Genomic DNA, 23,117 nt, shown 5'->3' with positions numbered 1-23,117 from the left:
CAAGAAAGGGTCTTTTCCCTCTACAGGTACAAGCAAAATTTCAGATTACATTATTTTCTATAAAATAATAAAAAATTCTAAAATCCTCTTACAGAGTAATTTATTTCTCATCAACTCTTAATAGTCATTCCCATCAACTCTCCCTTCAAGAGTTGATGCACATTACTTTGAAAACCTTTAATTTACACTGCAGCATAAAAGCCGACACTGCTTAAGATGCAATGAAACAGTATACCCTACATTTATTTCCAAGTTTTGAAAAGGAGGTAAAACAATTATGACTCTTTTTTCTGTAAGTACTTTTTCTACTCAGTAAAAAAGAAAGGAAACTGCAAACACTTCAGCAGCTATAATAACACCCCACTTAAGGAATTAGATGATAAAAACCCAAATAAAGAATGCTCACTTAAAAAAAAACTCACAAAATAAAATTAGGACTTCAGAAAATTTTACAAATAATATTCATTACGATTAAATGTGAGGTTTCAATGATGTTCAATTATGTAAAAGCAAAACAGTTAAAAATTAACTAAATATTTTGAAACTTTGCTTTCAACTGACTATTGAAAACAGTATTTCAGATTGTGCATACAAATATTTTCATAATCATAACAGAAAACTTCAACTCACATGCTGAAATAAAAGTCCAACTTTAATTCTTTTTTCTGCATATTAAATTCACTGCACATAATTTTGTTTGGAACTGCTATATAATAAATTTTCTCTGCACATGATGCAAATTTATATGCAATTTATATTCCTATAATATATATATATATATATATATATATTATAATTGTGTAGAATTAGGGAAAACAGTAACCAACATCCCCTTTGACGTAATATGTGAATATGTAAAAAATATGTACACTGCTCCAAAAAAAAAAAAAAAAAGGGGGGGACAGTGCTATATCTCCCATTCTACTGGGCCGATTGACAAAATTCAAATTGCGTTCTTCATGTCTCGAAAGCGCGACTTAGGATATATATTAGATTTATATACAGCACTATTCTAACATAGGTATTTTGACACAAAATCGGACTTTTTCTGAAATAACATACCAATTTTTTTACATATTTCGATTCTACGACTTAAATTACGCCTAAATATGAAATTTTGTAAAATTTCGAGTGAAATTTACGGAGAAATTCACAAATTTATGTTGGCCCTTTTTTTTCAGTTTGTGCCAAGAATACTTAACTTGGCGAACTTTCTAATATATGGCAACCTAGTTTCCTTTCCCGTGAGAGGGAAAAAAGTCACCATCGTTCCTTTTTTCCAAATAATATTTTTTATATTATATTTTTAATTATAACACTATTTTAAGTAATTTTTTCTTTTTCGAATTTCATTTTAATTGTTTAAGTTGCACGTTTTTTTTTTTTTTTTTTTTTCCCGAATAACTGTTTTAAAAATTTCTATTTACCTATTCGAACTGCATAAATAAAGGTGCAGCGTTTATTTTTTTTCAAATAGTTTTCTTTATATATATTTTTCGTCATAGTTATTATTTTAGGTAATTTTTAAATTTTTATACTTTTATTTTAATTGTTTGTGTTGCATTGTCTCTTCAGATAATTGTTTTAAAATTTTCTATTTATTCCTTTGAACAGAGCATTTTAAATATATTTATTAATATCAATTTTCCAGAATTGGATTTTATTTATTTGATGAACTGCGTTTCTTTCGGAACAATACTTTGTAACCCAGACTACGATGCGTTTGAAAACTGCATACTATATTAAAAGAAAAAATACAGTAAAGCACAGTTTTACATGCCTTTCAATGTTCCGTTCAGAAAAGATATATATAAATAAGAGGTATAACCAACATTTTAACTTAGGATGACTTGCATACACTGCTTTAAACAGTTTTTTCATTGTGCCCATTGCTTTACACAATTTTATCCTACATTTGGTTTCTTAAAATGTTATTCATATTTTAGTCAAATATTTTATTTTTGAAATCGCAAGAATCAAATATCATAAGATTGAAAAGTTTTAAATTAAAAAAATATAAATACTAAATTTTACGAAAAAATTTATTTTTCTTCTCTTTTTCTTTAAGCATTCTGAAAGTATATTAAAAAGTATCCAACTTTTCGAAACATTTTGGTATTTCTGACAATCATTTTAAATAAAGTTATTGCCTTCCATTTCATAAAGGCCCAGAAACGGCCGAGCAGTAAAGTCGCTGAACACTGGTAGTTCACTCCGGGGTTCGAACCCCGGTAAACGGGCTGGTTGCATGGGCGTTTTCGTGGATTTTCTCATGTGTACCGCGTGTGACAGCTGGTTTCCCTTAGAGAGTTCTTCACGAAGTATTTCGTCAGAGCCTTTTTCAGTCTTTACAGGCTAAAAATTTTGAAGGTATGAGATGAAAGACTGGTTTCATCAAAAGGTTTTGGTTTATTTAATTACGACAAAGCACACTACGGCTATCTGCCTAAGGGGAGGGATGCCTTCGTGGAGGACTTTCTAAGGGTAACTAGCTCGCATACACGTTACATGCGGGGAAACCACGAAAACGCCCATGCAGCCAGCCCATTCGTGGGATTCGAATCTCGGATCGAACTACCAGTGTTCAGCGACTTTACCGCTCGGCCGCAGTTTCATCAGGAGAATTAAAAAACATCTTTAGGTGACATCCACAAACATCACTGGATAAACTCCTGAATCTTCAAATAATTCGACTGAGAAAATCATGGGATTCTCCATTTAAGATACCATATGATGTAATTTATACAACCATATAGTCTAAAACCAGTCGCTCTTCACTTTAATCTGCAATGATATCGTTTTTGTCTTTTCTGTTAACACAAGCTCAATTGATGGTATTTGCTGGTGTACACGTCCAAGTGTTTTCTCTTTGAAGACCTAAATCCTTTGAAGTATCCTGAAACTATATTCGAAAGTGTCCAACTTTTTGAAACATCTTGGTATGTCTGACAGCCAAATTTCCCTGCAAATTTTTGCTTACTTTTCTCCCTAATTTTCTTCTTTCCTTCTACAGTTATTTTCAGTGCTCACAGAAGAAAATTAAGATTTTTCGACTGCTAGAATTCCATAAATTTTACATTCTTGTCAATTTTTTAAAATATCAATTATATGAATTGCATTTCAGCTAAAGACAGCTTTTCATTTTCTAGTCATTTTAACTATAAATAAAGTTTAAAGCGAAGTCCAAAGGATAAATATTTTAATTAAAAGCTTTTTGCTAAATGACAAAGAAATAAAACAGTCCAGCAGGGTTTATTCTGTACTACCGAGTGACCCGATTCTTATATCGGCTGAAACAATCTAAATCATATTAAAGACCATGTTTTTTATACAATCTATAAGAAAGAAAAATTAGCTTCTTAAAACATTCTTTCTAAGAGGATTAATATAAAAGATTATATATATATATATATATTTAAAGCTGGGACTTGAACTAAACTGTCAATCATTTAAAGCTTTAATCTTTTAAAGCTTTTTTACATGGTGGTTATAATTAAAGTTTCAATTTGAAATGGTCATAAAAAGAAAACTACCGGACCAAATGTTATCAAAACTTGGGAATCGTGTAAAGGAGGTTATAGGAATTTATTTTCCGCAGAAAAAAAAAAAAAAAGAGTTCAAAAACTCACCATCAGGGAAAAAATGGCACTGTATACAATATTGTTAAATGAAATAAGACATGAAAACATCTGTTTAAAATGTGTTTAATATTTTTCGAAACGTGTTACAAAGCATGTTCAATGTAGCGTCCAGCATTTTCCGAAACAAGTTAAATCCTGTTACTGCATTCTCAACAGCAGCTCTCAGCATATCAGAAGGAATGTTACGGACATGTCAGTGTATCACATTTTTCATTTCTGCCAAATTGTTTAGATTATCAGCATAAACAGTGCTTTTGAGATAACCCCATAGCCAAAAGTCACAGAGGATGAGGTCTGGTGGGAAGAGGGGAAGTGTCGGCCTATATGACGTTCATTCGTGAAATATTGCCTAAGTAACTGTGCGATACATGTTAGGTGGGGCCCAGCCCTGCATAAATATCCTACTATCTAAAATGCCACGTTAGTGCAGTCCGTGTATCATGAAACATTTTAACATTGACTCTAAGCGAGGTGCAATCACAGTAATCCAGCTGTCGACTTCTTTTCAGAGAAAAATGGTTCAGTTATGAAACCACATGGTGTGGAATGACTGCTATGCAATCGAATGCAGTAGGAGAATGCAATAGAACTAGGTAGATAACATGAGGGATTTCTTTGGCACATATTGATTAAAAGCGTTTTGAATCTTCATGTTTCAGGGCCGAATTCAGGCTTCAAAAATTACAAATTAGCGATCTGTAAGAAAACGATTTCCAGATTGTACGCGCTTGTGCGAGTGATTTGCAATCTCACACTTTCTAATCGCTAATTCGTGGTTTTCACGGACGAATTTCTCACTTACACGGATGGCGCACTCGACTTTTATCGAATTTAACGCTTTTAAATGGGAATTTGCCTACTTCAAAGTTTCTTAAGGGTATACAACATATTAAACCCGTTTAACAAAAGGTTAAGTTAGATTCCAACCCATATTTCGTTTAACAATATTGCATACAGCGCCATTTCCCCCCTGGTGGTGAGGTTTCGAACTTCCTTTTTTTCACGGAAAATAAATTCTCATGACCTCCTTTACACCATTACCAAGTTTGATAACATTTGATCCAGTAGTTTTCCTTTTATAACCGTTTCAATGTGGAACTTTAATTATAACCACTCTGTATATTATTAAAATTTAATTTGAAGCTATGCGTTATATGTATATCAAGCGTAAATGTTTCGCTTTTATGGAAAATAAAGAATCGAAGCAAATACATTCCTTAATTAAATAGCCCACCAGCGGCCGAGAGGTAAAGACGCTGATCACTGGTAGTTCGGTCCGAGATTCGAATCCCGCGAACGGGCTGGTTGCATAGGTGTTTTTGTGGATTTCCCCATATGTAACGTATATACGAGCCAATTTCCCTTAGAAAGTCCTCCACAAAGGCATCCCTCCCTTTAGGCAGATAGCCCACGTGTGCTTTGCCATAATTAAATAATCCAATCAAATCCTTAATTAAATATAATTGATTTGTAACTTCTACAAGAACTGACGTTAAGAATTGAAGTGCAAATAAATAATATCGTGTGCAATCTTGATTAATATAAAATTAAAAATATTTGCACAGAAAAATATTTGCATTCAGACAGAAAGTTTTTTGAAATATTTGCAATTACTTTATAAGAAGGATTTATTAATAAACATAATAATTACTTATTATATTACTGATGATTAGGATTCAGTTCTTGACAATTACATTCTAAATTAGAATTTTAAGAATTATTAGAATTTTAAATTAAAATAATGAAAATACGCTATGCACAAAAGTGCATTTTAGGATAAAAAATGAGTTGATTTTTTATGTTTTAAATTTTCTTGAATTCATTTAATAAACATCGTATCCTCATTGTTAATTGCATTCAGAATGTTGGGTGTCGTTTATATAATTATTCTTACTTGTCCACAGAATCTGCTGACTTATCCAGCCATTAAGTAGCTGCAGATCATTTCTACATAACCATTGAACTTCCATTAATTCAGTCTCTAGAGGGTTGTATGTTTATATCATAATTTGACTTTTATAAAAATGATTATTCTAAATCTTATGTTCTATAAAAATATACTGTGCTTTAAAAATATGGATGATAGTACCAGCCGCTCTTTCAGCCACTTCAAAAGCATCAGTTTGTTTAGAAATAAATTGTGCAGTTAATGTCATAAAATTCAAATAAACATCAAACGAAAATTCTCAGTTTTAGACAATTCGATTTAAACAAAGTAAAGTAGCAGACGATAAAACACCGAAGGTAAAAATTTACTCTTATTAAAAAAAAAAAAAAAAAAAAGATACAGAGAAATTAAAAAAATATTAAAAAATTTAATTAAATAAATAGCTTTTCATATAGTATTAATAAATATTTATTACGCATCATGGAGGGAAAAAATGTCATATAATTAATTCTCCGTAAAATTTCACTTGAAATTTAAGGTTAAAAATAGTTGTGGCAATTCACTGTAACAAAAATCCATAGACCACATTTGGTGGTATTATCACTCAAAAAAAAGATGCCAAATTTCAAAAGTCGAAAATATGTAAATTCGTGTATATCTTAGAAAATTTTGAATAAAAAAGTCTAATTTTTTGCAGATATGCTTAAAAATACACCTCCTTTAAGAAAATAATAAAAATTTTATAGGTTATAATTCAAATTTTTTTCGAAAAATTTATAAAAATTATTTAAAAATAGAAATTTAAAAAATAAAACACAAAAAATGGGTAAATTTTATTTGGAATGAACCTAAATTTCGAAATATGAGAGAAAAAATCAAAAAAGTTTAATAAAAAAAGAGATATAAATAAATATTTGCCAAATTCAATTAAAATTGAAGAGCTAAAATTTTGAGAGCTAATATTTTAAAAACTACTCGTACGATTTTTACAAAACTTGGTATTCTGGCATAATTTGAGTCGTAGAATCGAAATATGTAAAAAAATTAGTATGTTATTTCAGAAAACGTCCGATTTTGTGTCAAAATACCTATGTTAGAAAAGTGCTATATATAAATCTAATATATATGCTAAGTCGCGCTTTCGAGACATGAAGAATGCAATTTGAATTTCGTGAATCGGCCCCGTAGAACGGGAGATATAGCACTGTCCCATTTTTTTTTTTTTGAGCAGTGTACATCAAAATTCTAACTGTAATTTGCATTCATTAATACTCTCATTTTAATTTAGTTATTTCCTCTTTCAATCCTAAATATAATAATTGCTTTTAGTAAAACTCTCAGAATCATTTCTGAATTTATTCATGTTATATGATTTTGCAAAAATCTGCTAATGCATATCCTTACTAATGCATAAACTAACCCTGCTAATGCATAAACCCTGCTAACCTGCATAAACCTGCATAAACCCTGCTAATGCATAAACTTACATAAGCACTATCCATTCACAATGATTTGAAATTGTAACTATAATTGTAACTATAGTCCAATAGCATTACAGAATAAGAATAGAAATTGAAGAATTATTTCTATATTATGATATTCATAAAATCACAATTAGAATTCAATGAAAGATAATGAATCCTGACTCATTACTTAAAAAAGATTCTAATTGGTTATCAAGGCAACCTTTTAAACTAAAACTCTATATTATGATTTCAGTGATATTTGAATAAAGCATTTTTACATGTATATATGATACTGCACACACACACAACAAAAAAATCTCAATAAAAAGGAAAAAAAAATAGACATGTATAGACTATGATAGAGTTTTGGAAAATGAATGAGATACAAATATTACGGATTAGCTTCCATTTTAATTTAGAGCTCAATAAATTAATATCATAAAGCTTTTTTCAAAATTTTATTTATATTGTACTAAAGATTAGAGCCAATTTTTAAAAACAAATGAAGTAGTGAGTTTAAATGCATTCTTTAAATTCTGAAAATTTTCATTTAAAATATGATGGTTTACAAAAAAAAAAAAAAAAAAAAAAAAAGTAGTTAAGATATGTAAGATTCCAAAATTCAATTCAAAATTAATCAAAATTTATATAAAATAAAGCCTGAGCACAGCTTAACTTACTTCCTTCCCATGTGCAGTGTAATAAATTTAAAGCTCCTTCAACCCTCTTCCAATGTGGCAAATGAAAGAATGCATAGGCAATTGCTTCGCTATCACCTCTTTTTAAAATATGTTCAGGTGGAAATATAAGACTTTTCATTTCTAAAAGATACTGCAAATATTTTTTCCATTAGAGAAATAGAAAAAAATCAGCAAATTAAAAAAAACTTAATATTTTAGTGGCAAACCTTAAACTATAAATCTGTATACAAATGATCAAAAAACTATTATGTCATCAAAATTACATGCTATTAAGTTTCTTATGAAAAATATGTAAAATTTCAGTCCAGAATCACAAAGTTAATAATAATAATAATAATAATAATAATAATAATAATAAAAAGAACAAATTCTATAATTCACAAAATACCAAGTAATCCAAAAAAGGTTAGTGCTGCAGTTTTCAGTGAGAAATAACAACCTAATAATTTCATGCAAATGCATATTATTCAGCACCATCTTTGTTTCAGGTCTATTGCTCAAACATATAGTTATCCATTACCAAAATCAGGTGATAGTCAGATGAAACAATGTTCGAGGAGTAAGAAGAATGAGGAAAAACTTCCCAACTATAAGCGTGTTGATTGCCTCCCTGGTTGCTTTCTCCGTATGAGGTTTAACATTCTCTTGAAGAATGACCACTCCTTTCTAGTTGACTAGTGCTGGCTGATTCTGATGAAGTGCAGCTACAACCCTTTATAATCATGAGGATTATAGCATCTCTTATGATAGTATTGCCTCTCTCTAACAATTCAAAATGCAAAATACCAGCGATGGTCCACCAAACACACAGTAGTAGTACCTTCATTTGATAAATGTTTTGTTTGGGGGCAAATGCCACAAAATCAAGAGGCAACCTCCTTTTGTGGTACAGTGTACCCATTTCTCGTCACATGTCAACATCACATGTCACATGTCAATGTCACATGTTACTCATTTCTTGTCACATGTCAACATCTGGTTCAAAAATGGAGCTTTATAGCTATAAATCATACTCTGACACTGACATGCTCACTTCAGAATTACACTTCCTACAGAACTGCTTCTGACACAACAGACATGCCTCACAACTCTGCATTGACTGACGGTTGATGAGAATGTCAATATCTGAAATTATCCTGACATCTTCCATTTGAATTTTCCTTCTCTCCAGCGATACGAACTTTTTCAATACCTCATAAAACTGTTAATAACTTAAAATATAATAAAGTATATCAGGATATCTAGACAGGTAAAAAAAAAAAAAAAAAAAAAAGAGAAAAAGTCACTATCAAAATTGAAACATCACATAAGGATTTTTTATTAAGGTCTATTTACATGACAGTGCATTATTAAAATGGGCCACATAGATGTTTATATGGAAATTTCAAAAACTACATATTTTACGCAAGTACTATTTATGACTTTTTTAATGTCCTTTTGTATCAGAATTTTTTTGATATGCTTCTGAATATTCAATTTAATTACTATTATACTTATATAAGCATCTAATTATATTTCTGCTCATAATAACAATAAAAACATTACTTCTGCTGATTGCTGAAGGAATGATTCCCTTCAGCAATCAGCAGAAGCGTGATTCCCAATTTATGCTTTTCATTGCCCTGAACTGACAAATAATATTCAGTGTTTCGTTTTCACATCACATTGCATTATCTAGTATTATTTGCAATATACACAAATGCAGCTCCAACTTATTACAGTTATATCATTTGTGAGTAACTGATTTCAAAATATATGAGTCTGTTTCATCCATAATGAATAGAAAAGAAACACTGAAGCAAACTTCAGAATAAAAACAGTCGAAAAACATAATTTGATAAATCAAAATTAGATGAACAACTGAAAATAAACTAAGATTATCTGTTTATTTAGATGGCAAATTAAATATATGTCAGCAACTGCCTCCAAAAAATGTAGATGTGGACTTCTGTTTAGTAGAATATACTGATGTGCGATGTGCAAAAATGCTGTATACTGATGTGTAAAGACATGTGAACAATAGAAAATCACTTGAAACACATATATTTTGTAATAAACTATTTACAGATGATATAAATGAAACAGTAAAGCTGCATTTGAATTTAATCAATACAAGTAGCACAAGATACATGCAATGAGAACCAACAATCATTATTTAATCAATTATAGTCATAAAATTTTTAACTTATTTTTTACCAAAATCATATGAGGATTATTAGATGCTTTAATTATATTCTCTTCCATAAATGCAGTTTTACAATTACTTTTAACTCAAAAGACATTCTACTGGTTTACTTCCATAATTAACACAAATAATTGTTACTGTCATCCCACATATCTAGAACTCATCTACAAAATGAGCACTCGGTGAAAAACTAAAAAATGGTTGCTTAATTAATTAAAGCAAAGTATGTAAGGGTTATCTGCCTAAAGGCAGCAGTGCTTACAGTTACATGAAGGACAAAGCAAGATTTATTAACATTTCCATAAAAAAAGTATTAAGAAAAGGGCAGATTCCCAAATTAATGCAGATAAAGCAAAGTGGAAGTTTATTCACAGCTGGATAAAAATTTATTTTGAAATGATAATACAATTTGGCATTGTTAAATATATCTGAAATCCAAAATACTGTGTTAACCAAAAGATGCAATTAAAATTTAAATGACATAATATATTAACAAAAGAATAAAATATTACAGCTGAAGTTAAATCTATTAAGGTTTAAATAATAAAATAATCAATGATAATACTCTGAAATGCACTCCTTAGCTATTTTCAGAACATCAATAAATATGTAAGGTATTTTGCATAATTTAAAATTATTAATTAATAAAAGAATTTTAAATGAATGCTCAAGAAATTCATTTCATTATCCCAATATAATTAAAATAAAGAATGAAAATTTTATTTTAATCATAACAAACAACAAAACAAAAAGGGATCAAGGAGTTGCAAGGCAAAGCCATATTCTTTAAAGAAAAAAAAAATGTAGCTGCTATATACAATAGATATAATATCAATTAAAAGATGAAGGGAGAATATTTTCAAAGAGAATTTAGTTAAGACTCTTACACAGACAAATAAAAAAAGTGTGGAGAACAGAAATACCATGAATAGCAATACACTTCTCTGAAATAACTGAAATTTGTTTTTAGATAAAATACTAAAGTTAAATATGCAGCTGTCATTACCGAATGTTGCTTAACAAACAAAAATTTTTAATTTAATCAAAATATGTTATCAAAATTTAACTTCCATATCAACATTCAAATTCATAGATAACTAATAAACAAATGACAGATGTATGTATACTAGCCAGCTATTTTGAAGAAAAATGTCAAAAGCATGAAGTATGCACAATCATGGATATATGACACTAACTTTTGGCACATGTGGGTTGAATTCAACTGCTCGATGAATTGCTTCTACAGCATTCATTTCTGCTGTGCTCAGACCACGTTTAGATGCTACATCAGGTGAAAATCTTAGGGGAAAAAAATTATGTTTTATAATTCAATATACATACAGCATGGATTCCAACAATAATCACCTTGGGAAAATGATGGTATTGCAAGGTTCCCACTAAAATTCAATTTTTAATTTTCCTGACCAAAAATATTAAACTAGCTTTTAAATTAAATATGAGTAACTGAATTATTTAATGCATTTATTACAAAATGTACTGCAATAACATTATAAAAATTACATTTATCTTACTTGCTATTGTAAAATAAATGAAAGAAATAATATAGTCAAACCCTGCTATAGTCAATTCACTTTATAACAAATAAAATTTTTGTTCCCCTCCCAATTTCTTACATATTTAATGTTATTTTATGCAGCAATAATGAAATTGAAAATATATGCAAATCATATACAAAGAATTTTATCTTTTATTGAAATTTTTTTCATAATTTGCAAAAATTTTTAATTAAAAAACTGCTAACCCTTAAACTCACCCATTATTAGTTTAATAGGGTAGCAAAAAACACTTTTGTGTTACTGTTTTTTAACATCACCACACATTTTTAAACAAGATCATAAAAAGGTCATAAAAAGCAGCTTAATACTTTATTTTTGGAAAAACCATATGCACAATTAACATAATAAGTATGCTTAAAAGACTGTCATGCACTTCCCAGTGATTCAAAGATCTTGAACATATTCTCTGACTGTAATCAAATTCCTTAATTGAGTTGTAACAGAGTTCTGTTCAAAGCTGATGCTACCCAGGATGAAATTTTTGCTGTTCAAGGAAAGTGGAAGGAGTGACTATATTCTTAAAAGCATGGTGCTGTGAGGTCATCTTTTATGGAATGCAAATGTTTTATTCACTTTAGTTTAGTTTGTTCAAGTACTTAAAACACTCTCTATCTTCTGAATTGAAGTTTTGCATCAAAGTATTCAAGTTTGCATTGGGGGGATTTTGCATGTTTATAAGGAGACAATATTTTAAGGGAAGAGTCCAAACCATGGCAGGCAGATAGCCTTCAAGTGCTTTGCCATAATTAAATAAGCCAAACTAACTAAACAGCAATTTTCGTGCCAAGTAACTTATCATGAAAAATTATGAATGTATGATTAAATTTAGAAAGAGCAAGAAAAAAGCCATTAATTTCATAATAATAGCAATTGTAAATTAACCCTCAATATGACTTTTTTTTTTTAAATTAAGAGTTATTATCTACTTTTTTTTTTTTTTTTTTTTTTTTTTGATGAATTAGAGAATGTAACCTGTTTGCTTTTTGGGGATGGGTAAGTCATCCATTAAATTTTATATTTTTTTAATGGATCAGATCTAGTGAACCGAAGTTCCAGTACCTTAAAGTTTATTATAGCAAGGTTTGACTGTATATAGGAAGCATGCACCTAAGCCATTCAAAAAAGTTGCTAGTTTTAATGGAAAAAAATCAAACTCTGACAAAAACTACTTATTCTGAAAAAGAAATTTATAACAGGGCATCATTCACAATAATTATTATTCCTATGATATATCAAAACAAAAACGAGGAACAAAGAATTAAAATTAGAAAAATATCTACTTAATATAATTACCTATCATAATCATGTACCCAGACAATGTAAGGACTTTTTAACTATATTACTTATTTTTGAAAAACATTTCTAAAGCAAGAATTAATAACACAGTTACGTTTCTAAAAAGAAGAGCAAGAAACAACTCACTGGCAAATGAAGAAGTGAGCTATGGGTTTATAACATTTGATATGCTTTACAATCATTCAGCAGTTATCAAAATCTTAGTACACATTAAACAAATTATTGACAAGTCTAAAATAACAACTGGAACTTGGAAGGGTGTAAAAGACCCTTTTATTTAAAACTAAGAAGAAAAGACACATCTGATGCTCAGGCATGAACAGCAAAACTTAATAGTGCACCCAGTAATGCATAGACTAGTGCGAGCCATACATAAACCTATTTTAGTATTAAGAGGTGTGTGCCCTTTTTTAATAATTATACTGAATATGACACAACAAAAACGAGACTGGTTCAATAAATTATTGCACATACATAATCAGTTCTCTGTGACATTATCATATTCAAAGTAGTTGCCTTCAGCATTCACACACTTTTGCATTCAATGCTGCCATTTCTGGTAACAGTTCTGGAACGAGGGTTTTGGAAGGCCCTTCAGAAGATTCTCCATTTTTGCCTGAACGTCTTCAGCTGAGGTAAAATGGGCCCCCTTTAAGCAAGATTTAACTTTAGAAAAAAAAAAAAAAAAAAAAGCCGCATGGAGCCAAATCAGGTGAATAAGGTGGATGTCCCATCATAGTAATGTTATTGCTGGTCAGAAACTGCTTGAGAGATAGGGCCGTATGAGAGGGTGCATTGTTCTGGTGCAACAATCATCCACTACTCCACAACTGTGGCCATTTTTTCTAATTTTTTCAAGAAGTCTTTTCAGTACTTTAGTGTAGTAATATTGATTAACAGTCTGACCACTGGGAACCCATTCAATCATGATGAATGCCCAAGCGGACACCCAGCCCGTTCATCATCTTCCACACTGTCCCTTTCCCCTGAAAACCACTTATGCCATTCAAACACATCTGTATGAGACAAAGTTTCATCTTCATAAGCCTCGGTTAGCATTTGAAATGTAACACTTATGCCACTGAAACACATGTCTATGAGACAAAGTTTCATCTCCATAAGCCTCGGTTAACATTTGAAATGTTTCCTCCGTGGCAGATTTCTTAAGTTTCACAAGAAACTTGGTGTTGATTCGCTGTTCAGTTTTTATATTAGTCATTTTTCTGGTGGAATGCAGTTGCACATGTTCACTCAATGATGCAGTACTCCTCACTGATGTGCTCAGTTAAGTTGAAACTGGCCGCATGGATAGAGGAAATGTGTGGCATGACATCACCAAAACAGTTATAGACACTCTACTTCAAGCTACACACTCAGTCTTGTTTTTTTGTGTCACACCTCATATGATGTTGAATAATATATATATACAAAGATATCTAGCAAATTTATAGAGATTTCATTTTAGAAAACATATTGCACATAAATTAATTTGTATATTAAAAAATAAGTAAAATAGTATTTTTAATCTGAAAAATCTATGCGAATTAAAAACAAATTTTTACACAATATAAAATACATCCTTTTAAGAGAAAATACGACTCACTTGTCACTGACACCCCTAGCTTTTAAAAGAGCAGCAGTATAACATATTGTAGCAGACTTTGGTAAATTAATATCTGAAAAAACAATAAAATTTTCATATGCTAATATAAATACAAAAATACACCTTTCAAATTAAAATTAATGCTTTTTTAATAATTTTTCTGCTTAAAGCACACAAATCATTTAATAAAGGTGAAGGGAAAAAAGAAAGAAATCATTTTTACGAATGAATTTATTGTAAAATTGAAAATAATTCTTATGCACGAAGCTGGCAAAAATTGCATCGAGACTAGCTTAGGACATATACAGAAATTACTCAAGAACTGTACTTCTTTTCACAACCATTCACTTTCAGCATCGACTCTCCTACTGCATTACCAAATAAATTGCGGAAAGATACTTTTTTATTTGCAAAGTGTTATTTCAGTTTGCTTTTATTTTCGGTTATATATATATTTCATACTTTTACGGCTTACTTCCCACTAAATATGGGTGTATAATATTTTATTTATAAAATAATACAGTGCAAATAATATACAAACATATAATAAATATTACAACTTCTTACAATATATTTAAGTGATTTAAAAATTTGACTTATGTAAAATTCAAGCTACATAAAGGTTTATGGAACACATTACTTATATAACCTGTAAAAGATATCACAGCATATTGCGAATCACAAATAGGTGCATTCAAGTATTTTCTATATACACCATGTCCATAAAAACCCTAACATGGAAATTATTTTCACAGATGTCGGGCAAAGAAATATACTTCCAGTTACAAAATATTTTAAATATGACAAATATTCATATTTTGATATTTTTAAATTAAAAAATTTCTCTTTTAAAATTACAAAATTACAGTTACAAATTTATACAGTTCCCTGCTTCATACAGTTACGTACAATTTTATAATCACTACAAAAAATAACACAAAAATTTTGACTTCCATAAAATAAAAACTAATGAAGACATTTAATTGTAAAGTCTGAGATCATTATTTTCTGAAAGCTCACAGGTCATATACAAACTGAAGAGCAAGCTATTTAAATTTGAATACAACTAAAAATTAAATATCAGTTTACAAAAAAAAAAAAAAAAAAAAAAAAAAAAAACATTCTTGCTGATATTATATTAAATGACAATCGTTAGTCAGGCAGGTATTTGAGAAAAATTTTGACCAATAGAAATTTTCAAGAGAGATATGTTGTTTGTAGATTCATAAGTATGCATCATACAGCAATACTATATTCATATGTGTACTATAGCACTATTTGGAAAACAATAACAAGCTTCATGTACAGGCACATAGCAAACCTTAACATCACACTCACACATCACACTAAAATTTTCCGATTCTCACAATTTCTCTGATTCAGATTAAATGAAACTACACTTTGCACACATTTCTCCAACCTTATTTACACTGTATGTATCAAATCATTTCTGCTTTTATCATGAGTTTATGCTAATTTTTAAATTTTAATTTTCTCTGATTCGGCAAATTACTTTCTTAGTTTAAAACGGCTGAAAATTTTTTGTATAAAGTAATGGTTTCTCATATAAATTCTTCTAATATGTTCTTTGCTCAACTCCTTCTCAGGTTATGAAAACTTCAATAGAACTGCAGAATACACATCGTATAAAGTTTATTGCAAATCTTTCAACTTGATAAGGTATTTCAACCAAAGAAAAATTCAACAGTTTCAACAATTTTTTTTAGCTTTCAGTTATATAAGTGCATAATTCATAATACCTCAACATACATTTTTTACAATATGATAACTATTCCAAAATGTTTACAGAGAAATTTAGATAAGACATATATTGGAAAGAATAACCAAAAATAATAAAAAAAAGGTTTTATAATTAATGTACATTATTATTTTTTCTTAATTAATTGCATTTATCATTATTATTAGGTATGCATTATAAGTTTTAAAAAATGTTATACTTTACCATCATATTTGGCAAGAACTGCTTGAACATCAGCATAGGCTTGCATTTCTAACAGAGCTTCTATTAAATTTTCTTGAATATTGAATACATTCATCATTGGGAATTCTTTTATCAACTGTGAAGAAAAAATATAATCATACAGTCAGATTTCAATTAACAGATACCTTCCTTTATCAGACACACTTAATATGCAGTTCTTGAATCTGCAGGCCTCTGACCAATGCATTGCCATTTAGCAGACATTCTCAGATAATGCACAGAAGCTTTGTTATCATAAATGTCTGCTAATGTAAAATTCAATTGCATTAAACTATTTAAATTTATCTCTGCTTTCTGTTATTGTGTTTACCACTTTGTGTTACTGTTATTGTGTTTACCAAGGAATAACATATTTATTTTGAGACTTCTCTATTACAAACGGTATTTAAACTTTGAAAAGCTACAATTTTCAAAACGACTTTATATAATGTACATTATTCCATGTTTGAACACATCCATATAGGTTTTCTTGCTTTAAGGTGTAAATAAGAGAGGAAGGAAGCTTTAAACCAAAATTTAGCAATGAACAACATATAACATTTAACAGATAAGCATACAAAAATAAAATGTTTTATTGAAATGTGCCATTTAGGTACTCTTTAAAACTGGCCACTTAACTAATTTCTCAGTTCATGTCCAGATATTAAAAAGACAATTCAAGTAAGCAAAGTTACTCCTTGAAAACTATAATGTTTATATTATGTTTTGAAAATTATAATATAAGTCAGATATAATTGGAAAATATTATCTAAATGATAGATCGAAGCATAAAAGTAATACAGGAGCAAAAACCTGCAAAAGTCATAGTTTTGGATTGGATTAGATAGTTTTGAATATGGAAAAGCCTGCAAAAATTATGTGCCTAAGATAAGAGATGGCTTTATGGAGGATTTTCTAAGGGAAACTGACTTGTTATATGTAGCGAAAAAACTTTATTAGTTTATACTTTCATTAGATTTTAAAAAAAGGGTAATTTTCTGCTCAAACTATAATTTGTCGTCATTCTAAACATAAGATAAACATAAGATTTTAGGAAATCAATATTATATATGATCTACTCATTCTATAAAGATGCTCTTTAATTGAGAAACCACAGGTTTATTACTGATGTTGCATACCATAGCCACAAAAATTCTTATGTGGCTTTTATTTTGGCTACTGTTGGTGATAAAAATATACTTCCAATTACAAAAATTATTCCAATGCGGAAATTATTAATATTGTAGCAATTTTAATTGTCAAAAAGTCAATTTTGTAAAAATGACAAAATCTAACTAAGTACATCTTCCTTTGTTTTTACAGGTCCACCAGCGGCCAAATGGTATAAAATTGCTGAACACTGGTAGTTGGAATCTTATGAGCAGGCTGGCTGCATGGGCATTTTCATGGCTTTCCCCATGAGTAACGTGTATATGAGCCAGTTTTCCTTAGAAAGTTCTCCACAAAGGTATCCCTATCCTTAGGTAAATAGCCCTCGATGCTTTGCCATAATCACATAAACCAAGCCAACACTTGTTTTTACAGTTATATTTAGTTAAAGTTTGTTCTCTTTCCAAAAAATAAAATACAAAAAGTTTGACTTTTATGTGACAAAAACTGATGGAATTATTCAAAGTCTGACATCATACTTAGGGATCATACACAAATTCAAGAGTAAAATACAGTGGAATCTTGAGATACGAGCACCTCTATATATGAGAAATTCCAGATATGAGTAAAGTATGAGCGAAAAATTGATCTCTAAATACAAGCATTGGTTCAAGTAACGAGGCAGGCAGCTGGTATGTATGGTGCGTTTCCCGATCCAGCTCAACTTGGGGAATACCCTCCTCAGATTACTCAGTGTTCTTTGATCTACATGTTTGTGCACTTATGATATAATTGCTTTTTACATTTAGAGTGAAAATAATTATTTCATGATGCCTTCCAAGAAGATTGTTGCCTCAGACAGTGCTGCAAAGAAAAAGAAGGAAGCCATGGCCGTTGAAATTAAGAAAGATATCATAGATAAACATAAGCGTGGTGTATAGTGGTGTATTTAATTAGGGCAAAGCACACGAGGGCTATCTGCCTAAGAGGAGAGATGCCTTTGTGGAGGACTTTCTAAGGGAAACTGGCTCATATACACATTACACATGGGGAAAACCACAAAACGCCCATGCAGAAACTGTTGTTGGTGTAGATTAACGAGAAGCAGTTAAAAGGCGATTCAGTGTCAGAAGTTATCATTTGCACTAAGGCTCTGTATTTGGACTGTATTTGTAATATTTATCTGTATTTGGACCTTTTCCAAAAAACATCATGTATGTCAACTGAAGATGAGATGGTAATGAGATTTTTAGGGATGCTGAACAGATTAACTGGTTTTCCATTATTTTCAATAGGGAAGTTTGTTTCTAGGTATGAGAAATTCGCTATGCGAGCTCAATGTTGGAAGAAATTAAATAGAATTGCATGATAATATTATTAACATATTTTTAGCACTATACAACTTAAAAGCAACTTGTGTAAAAATGCGTTCAATGCAATTAAATTAAAGAATGTTACATACAAAGTAATTATAAAGGAATGTCACTGAATGTAAAGAGTAAAAATCAACCTTGAATTATTCTAATTTATTTTTTAACTTAAGAAAGATGGCAAATAACTCAAATTTTGAAATTAAATATCTCGCTTCATTTTTATTAGATAGAAGTCAAACTCTTTGCATTCAATTTTTCCTGAGAATCAACTTCTAATAAATATAACTACAAAGACCAGGACTACAGTACAAAACTATAAGCCACATATAAAGCTGGATTTTATAATTTTTACAAAACTGGTTTTTTACATTTAAAAATGCCAAAGCATGAATATTTGCCTTATTTAAATTGGAAGTATATGTCTACAACCAACAGTTACAACAATAAAGATCACATAATGACATTTATGCATATAGCGTATATAAATGGGATATTGATATGGAATGAACTGAAAAGTTTAAGACTGATCACTTTATTCAAAATCAGATGACTTTAAAGGCCTTGTATTTTCACTTTTTCAAAGTCTTTCAATGAAATGTTTTATGAACTACAGTTAAAAGTCGTTAATTCGGACACCCATAATCCGGACCTCAAAGCTAAAAACTTTCTGTGCATGCGGTGCGTTGACACATGCGCATAGGCCTTTACGCGTGCGCGTAAGACCTTCACGACTGCGCATATGCGTGTGCACAATACATTTTTGCATGCGCGTTTAATGTATAACGGTCGGTACAAGCTAAAATTATTTATTTCAGTTAATGTTGATAATTGCATTGTTCCTTTGAATTCAATGCGGCTTATTATTTTTTGCAGACTGTAAAAGCAATTTTATAAAAGTAAACTTGAACTTTCGATTATGTCAAATAGAATTTCCGATGCTGGAGCTCCCAAAGGATCTACAAAACGAAAGTATGTTTCGATGTCCATCAAACAAAAAGTGGAATTGCTTCAAAAAATGGATAAAGACATGAAGAAGGTGACAGAGAGGTTAGTGAAAACGAAAAAATTTCGATTGGCAAGTTAGTCGGTATTCTCGGCACAGCAATTACGGGACTTGAACAGCGGAACTTTGTAACTGAACAAGAAATTATGTCTGTTTATAGAATTAAAGAGAAAGTATTATCACATAAAACGAAGCACCTTAAACAACTTATATTGAAAGAAATGTTTAATAAAGTAAACAAATAAATATTAAGCTTTTTTTTTTTTTTGTAAATTTTAATACCCTTTAGATCATAATTGTACTTTATTTCATAAATTACGGTTTCATATTTTTAATTTTAGAATTTCTGCATGCCATCTTAAGAGATTTTAACTGATAATCTATAATCCGGAAAAATAGATAATCCAGAATCGCCGAAGTCCCGACGAGTCCGGATTAACGACTTTTGACTGCATTCAAAAACAAGAAAAGATTGTTTTCTGACACCTCTTTTAGTAATGTAGTTGCAAAATTTAACATTTATTCATCTAAAGAGAATATCTTTTGCCATGGTTTACTTTTCGTACTATAAATGTTGAGAAACCACCTAGTATAGGCTATATGCAGCATATTCTAGAATTGACCTATCAATTTCAGGTCTCTCTCTGACTAATTATATCAAATATTTTTTCTAGTTTTTAGCACATAATATAATTAGTCTTTTAAGAATTCCATACAAAGGATGCATTTGTGATAGCACAGATGATCCTTATTTGGGGAGGGAAAAAAAAAAGCATTTATTGTACACACACATTCATTCAAATTTAACTTCTATATTTACGTACTTTTATTTAACAATATTTGACAAATGACAAGCTAATATTTTATAAAATACCTTTAGATAATGAATGAGAATCAAATATTTCTGTAGATTGCATAAATATTAAATGTGCAAGGGAAAAAATTTTAATAAAACATATTTGCAATAAATAATACAAAATTAGATATTTGATATTCACTATTAAATATATAGCAACATACAATTACCAAAAAGATTTCACACAAAATAAATAAACATACATCTCTCATAATTTTCACCGATTCTCTTAATTTTCCAAGCTTTCTGGCACACATAGCAAGCCTCCGCCTAATATACACTAGAACATTTGTATCTCGTCCTAACAAAAAATGGAAAAAAGTCATATCAGGAATATTTTTAAATTAACTTATATGACATTTTATCAACCTTTTCATAATACTTAATATCAACTTTATAACTCATAAAATTAATTTCAAAGGACTTTTGGCAAGCAACATGCATGAGACGTCTAATAAGAAATATTAAATAGTTTTAAGAAATTACACTAAGTGTACTCTTTAAAATCATTATAAGGCTTTTTTTATGATAACTCCTTAGGTGGCTGGCTGTTCAAACAGTTAATTTTCAAAAAAATAGTATCAAAGAAAATAGCGAATACATAAAAAAATGTGTGCGACAACCCCTAACACTCTATCGGGAGGTCTAAACATATGAAGTTTTAAAAATATTTTGTGTTTTTGCTCTTGAATTAAGAAAAAAAGAAAAAGGGAAAAAATATGTTAACAGTTATAAATCCAAGTGCATACTGGTATCCTGCAATGTTCAGCAAAAGCATAAAAAAACCTAAACGAATCCTCTGGTGCAACATTATAATCTGAATCTTTTCAGACTTTTTTTTCCATTTTCTCTTCCTTCCTTTAGTGGCAGCATGTTAAATGAATACAATAACATATGTCTGATGTGCTAATAACAGAATTTAATTTTATTAATAACGATACTCTCTAATGACCTGTACAACATCAAAAACATCTGGAACACAGAGAAGAATATACTGTACAAAAGTCAAAGTAAGAGTTCAATATATTAATAACAACATTTTCTAATGGCCTGCACAACATCAAAATCATCTGGAACACAGAGAAGAGTACCCTGTATAAAAAGTTGAACTAAATGAATAATTTAAAATTAAGAATTATTATTTTATAATTTAAATTTACAGAGGATGTTTACACATTTTGAGACCAATTTCAGGACCTTTTAAGTTAATGTTTAAAATGTAAATAGTATTGTTTTTAATGTTCAATAAGTTTTTTTAATGTTCTTATAACTTAATTTTCTGTAGTTATATTCAAAATTATTTCATTTATTTTTTACATTTAGTTCATTCTTAAAATAGTTCAAAAATTTTAAATAATAATTTTGTTCACTAAATAATTCCCAAGTTCTTAACATTAATTCAAAATTTTCAACATAAAATTGAAAAACATAATTATTTATCACTGTAAAATTTAATAACCTTCCCTACATAATTTTTTAGGTTACAATCGGTTAATTTAATAAACATAATTATTAAAATTAAATTTCTAATACCATAAAATTTTAATTTATTAACATTTTTATAAAAAGGGGCTACATTTATTCTAACTAGTAAGAAAAATTATAAGTAATAAATAATAATTATAAGTAAGCAATACAGTAAGAAAAATAGCATTTGATATTTAAATTGCAAAATTGCAATAATCAATTAATTAACTATTTATGATAATGAAAATGTACCAAGCAATATTAGCAAAATAACATTAAATATACTAACAAAATTTGTAAATTCGAAACAGTTAAAGGAAAATATTGAATTATTATGCTAACTTTTGAATAATATTTTTTTCCGTTCGAAACAGATCAATCAAATATCAGAAAATTTTTCTTAAATTCAGACATAAAATTTAAAGTCCGCAGCATAATTTTTCTTACCCTTCTGGAAAAGTATGTATGTGCTTTAGATGACCCGATGGAATAACCGAAGCGTAACTAGCATAAGAATCAATTATCTCATTTCCTTTATCGTCAAAAAGAAAATAGACAAAAAATATCTACCTGAACACTTTAAATCATTTTCGAATATATTATGCTAAATGATTTTCAGTTTACATGCAACATGAATGAACACTAGTTCTGAAGCAGTGAGAGGTTGTAAATTTAAGCACTAAACATGACAGAAAAACGATGACAGTATTTCCCCACCTTCTCGATATTGCTGTTGACAGTTTATAACAATTAAGAACTTCTGAACGTACAACTTAATTACCTACACCAACTTTTGACCAAGCGGGGGTCATTCCCCACATAAGCATGATCCTGTCCGACTCATGGTCTCTTGAAAAAGTTGGTAGCATAATGAAGAAATTTGCAGATATAGGCAAATTCATTTATTCCCTTTTTATTCAAGGTTAACACACATTTTTTATTAATACAACACAAAATGGGTGTTATAGTA

General features: G+C 29.5%; 1 protein-coding gene across 2 annotated transcripts in view; it reads right to left on the bottom strand.

Annotated features, from left to right (window-relative positions):
* The window catches only part of LOC118196445 (suppressor of tumorigenicity 7 protein homolog), a 71,256-nt gene that overhangs the window by 13,551 nt on the left and 34,588 nt on the right, over positions 1 to 23,117 (bottom strand). For both annotated transcript variants that reach the window (XM_035367895.2, XM_035367896.2), the window contains exons 8-12: positions 20,884 to 20,981; positions 16,321 to 16,435; positions 14,358 to 14,430; positions 11,078 to 11,180; positions 7,676 to 7,826 (exon numbers count right to left, since the gene is read on the bottom strand). In XM_035367895.2, the coding sequence (XP_035223786.1) occupies positions 7,676 to 7,826; positions 11,078 to 11,180; positions 14,358 to 14,430; positions 16,321 to 16,435; positions 20,884 to 20,981 (540 nt within the window). The remainder of the gene's footprint in view (positions 1 to 7,675; positions 7,827 to 11,077; positions 11,181 to 14,357; positions 14,431 to 16,320; positions 16,436 to 20,883; positions 20,982 to 23,117) is intronic.

This window comes from Stegodyphus dumicola, chromosome 6, assembly GCF_044657685.1.
Source record: "Stegodyphus dumicola isolate Sdum_Otavi_A_Nest chromosome 6, ASM4465768v1".
Classification (NCBI taxonomy): Eukaryota; Metazoa; Arthropoda; class Arachnida; order Araneae; family Eresidae; genus Stegodyphus; species Stegodyphus dumicola.
Note: the sequence above shows the minus strand (reverse complement) of the source record. Positions and strands in the feature narration are given on the sequence as shown.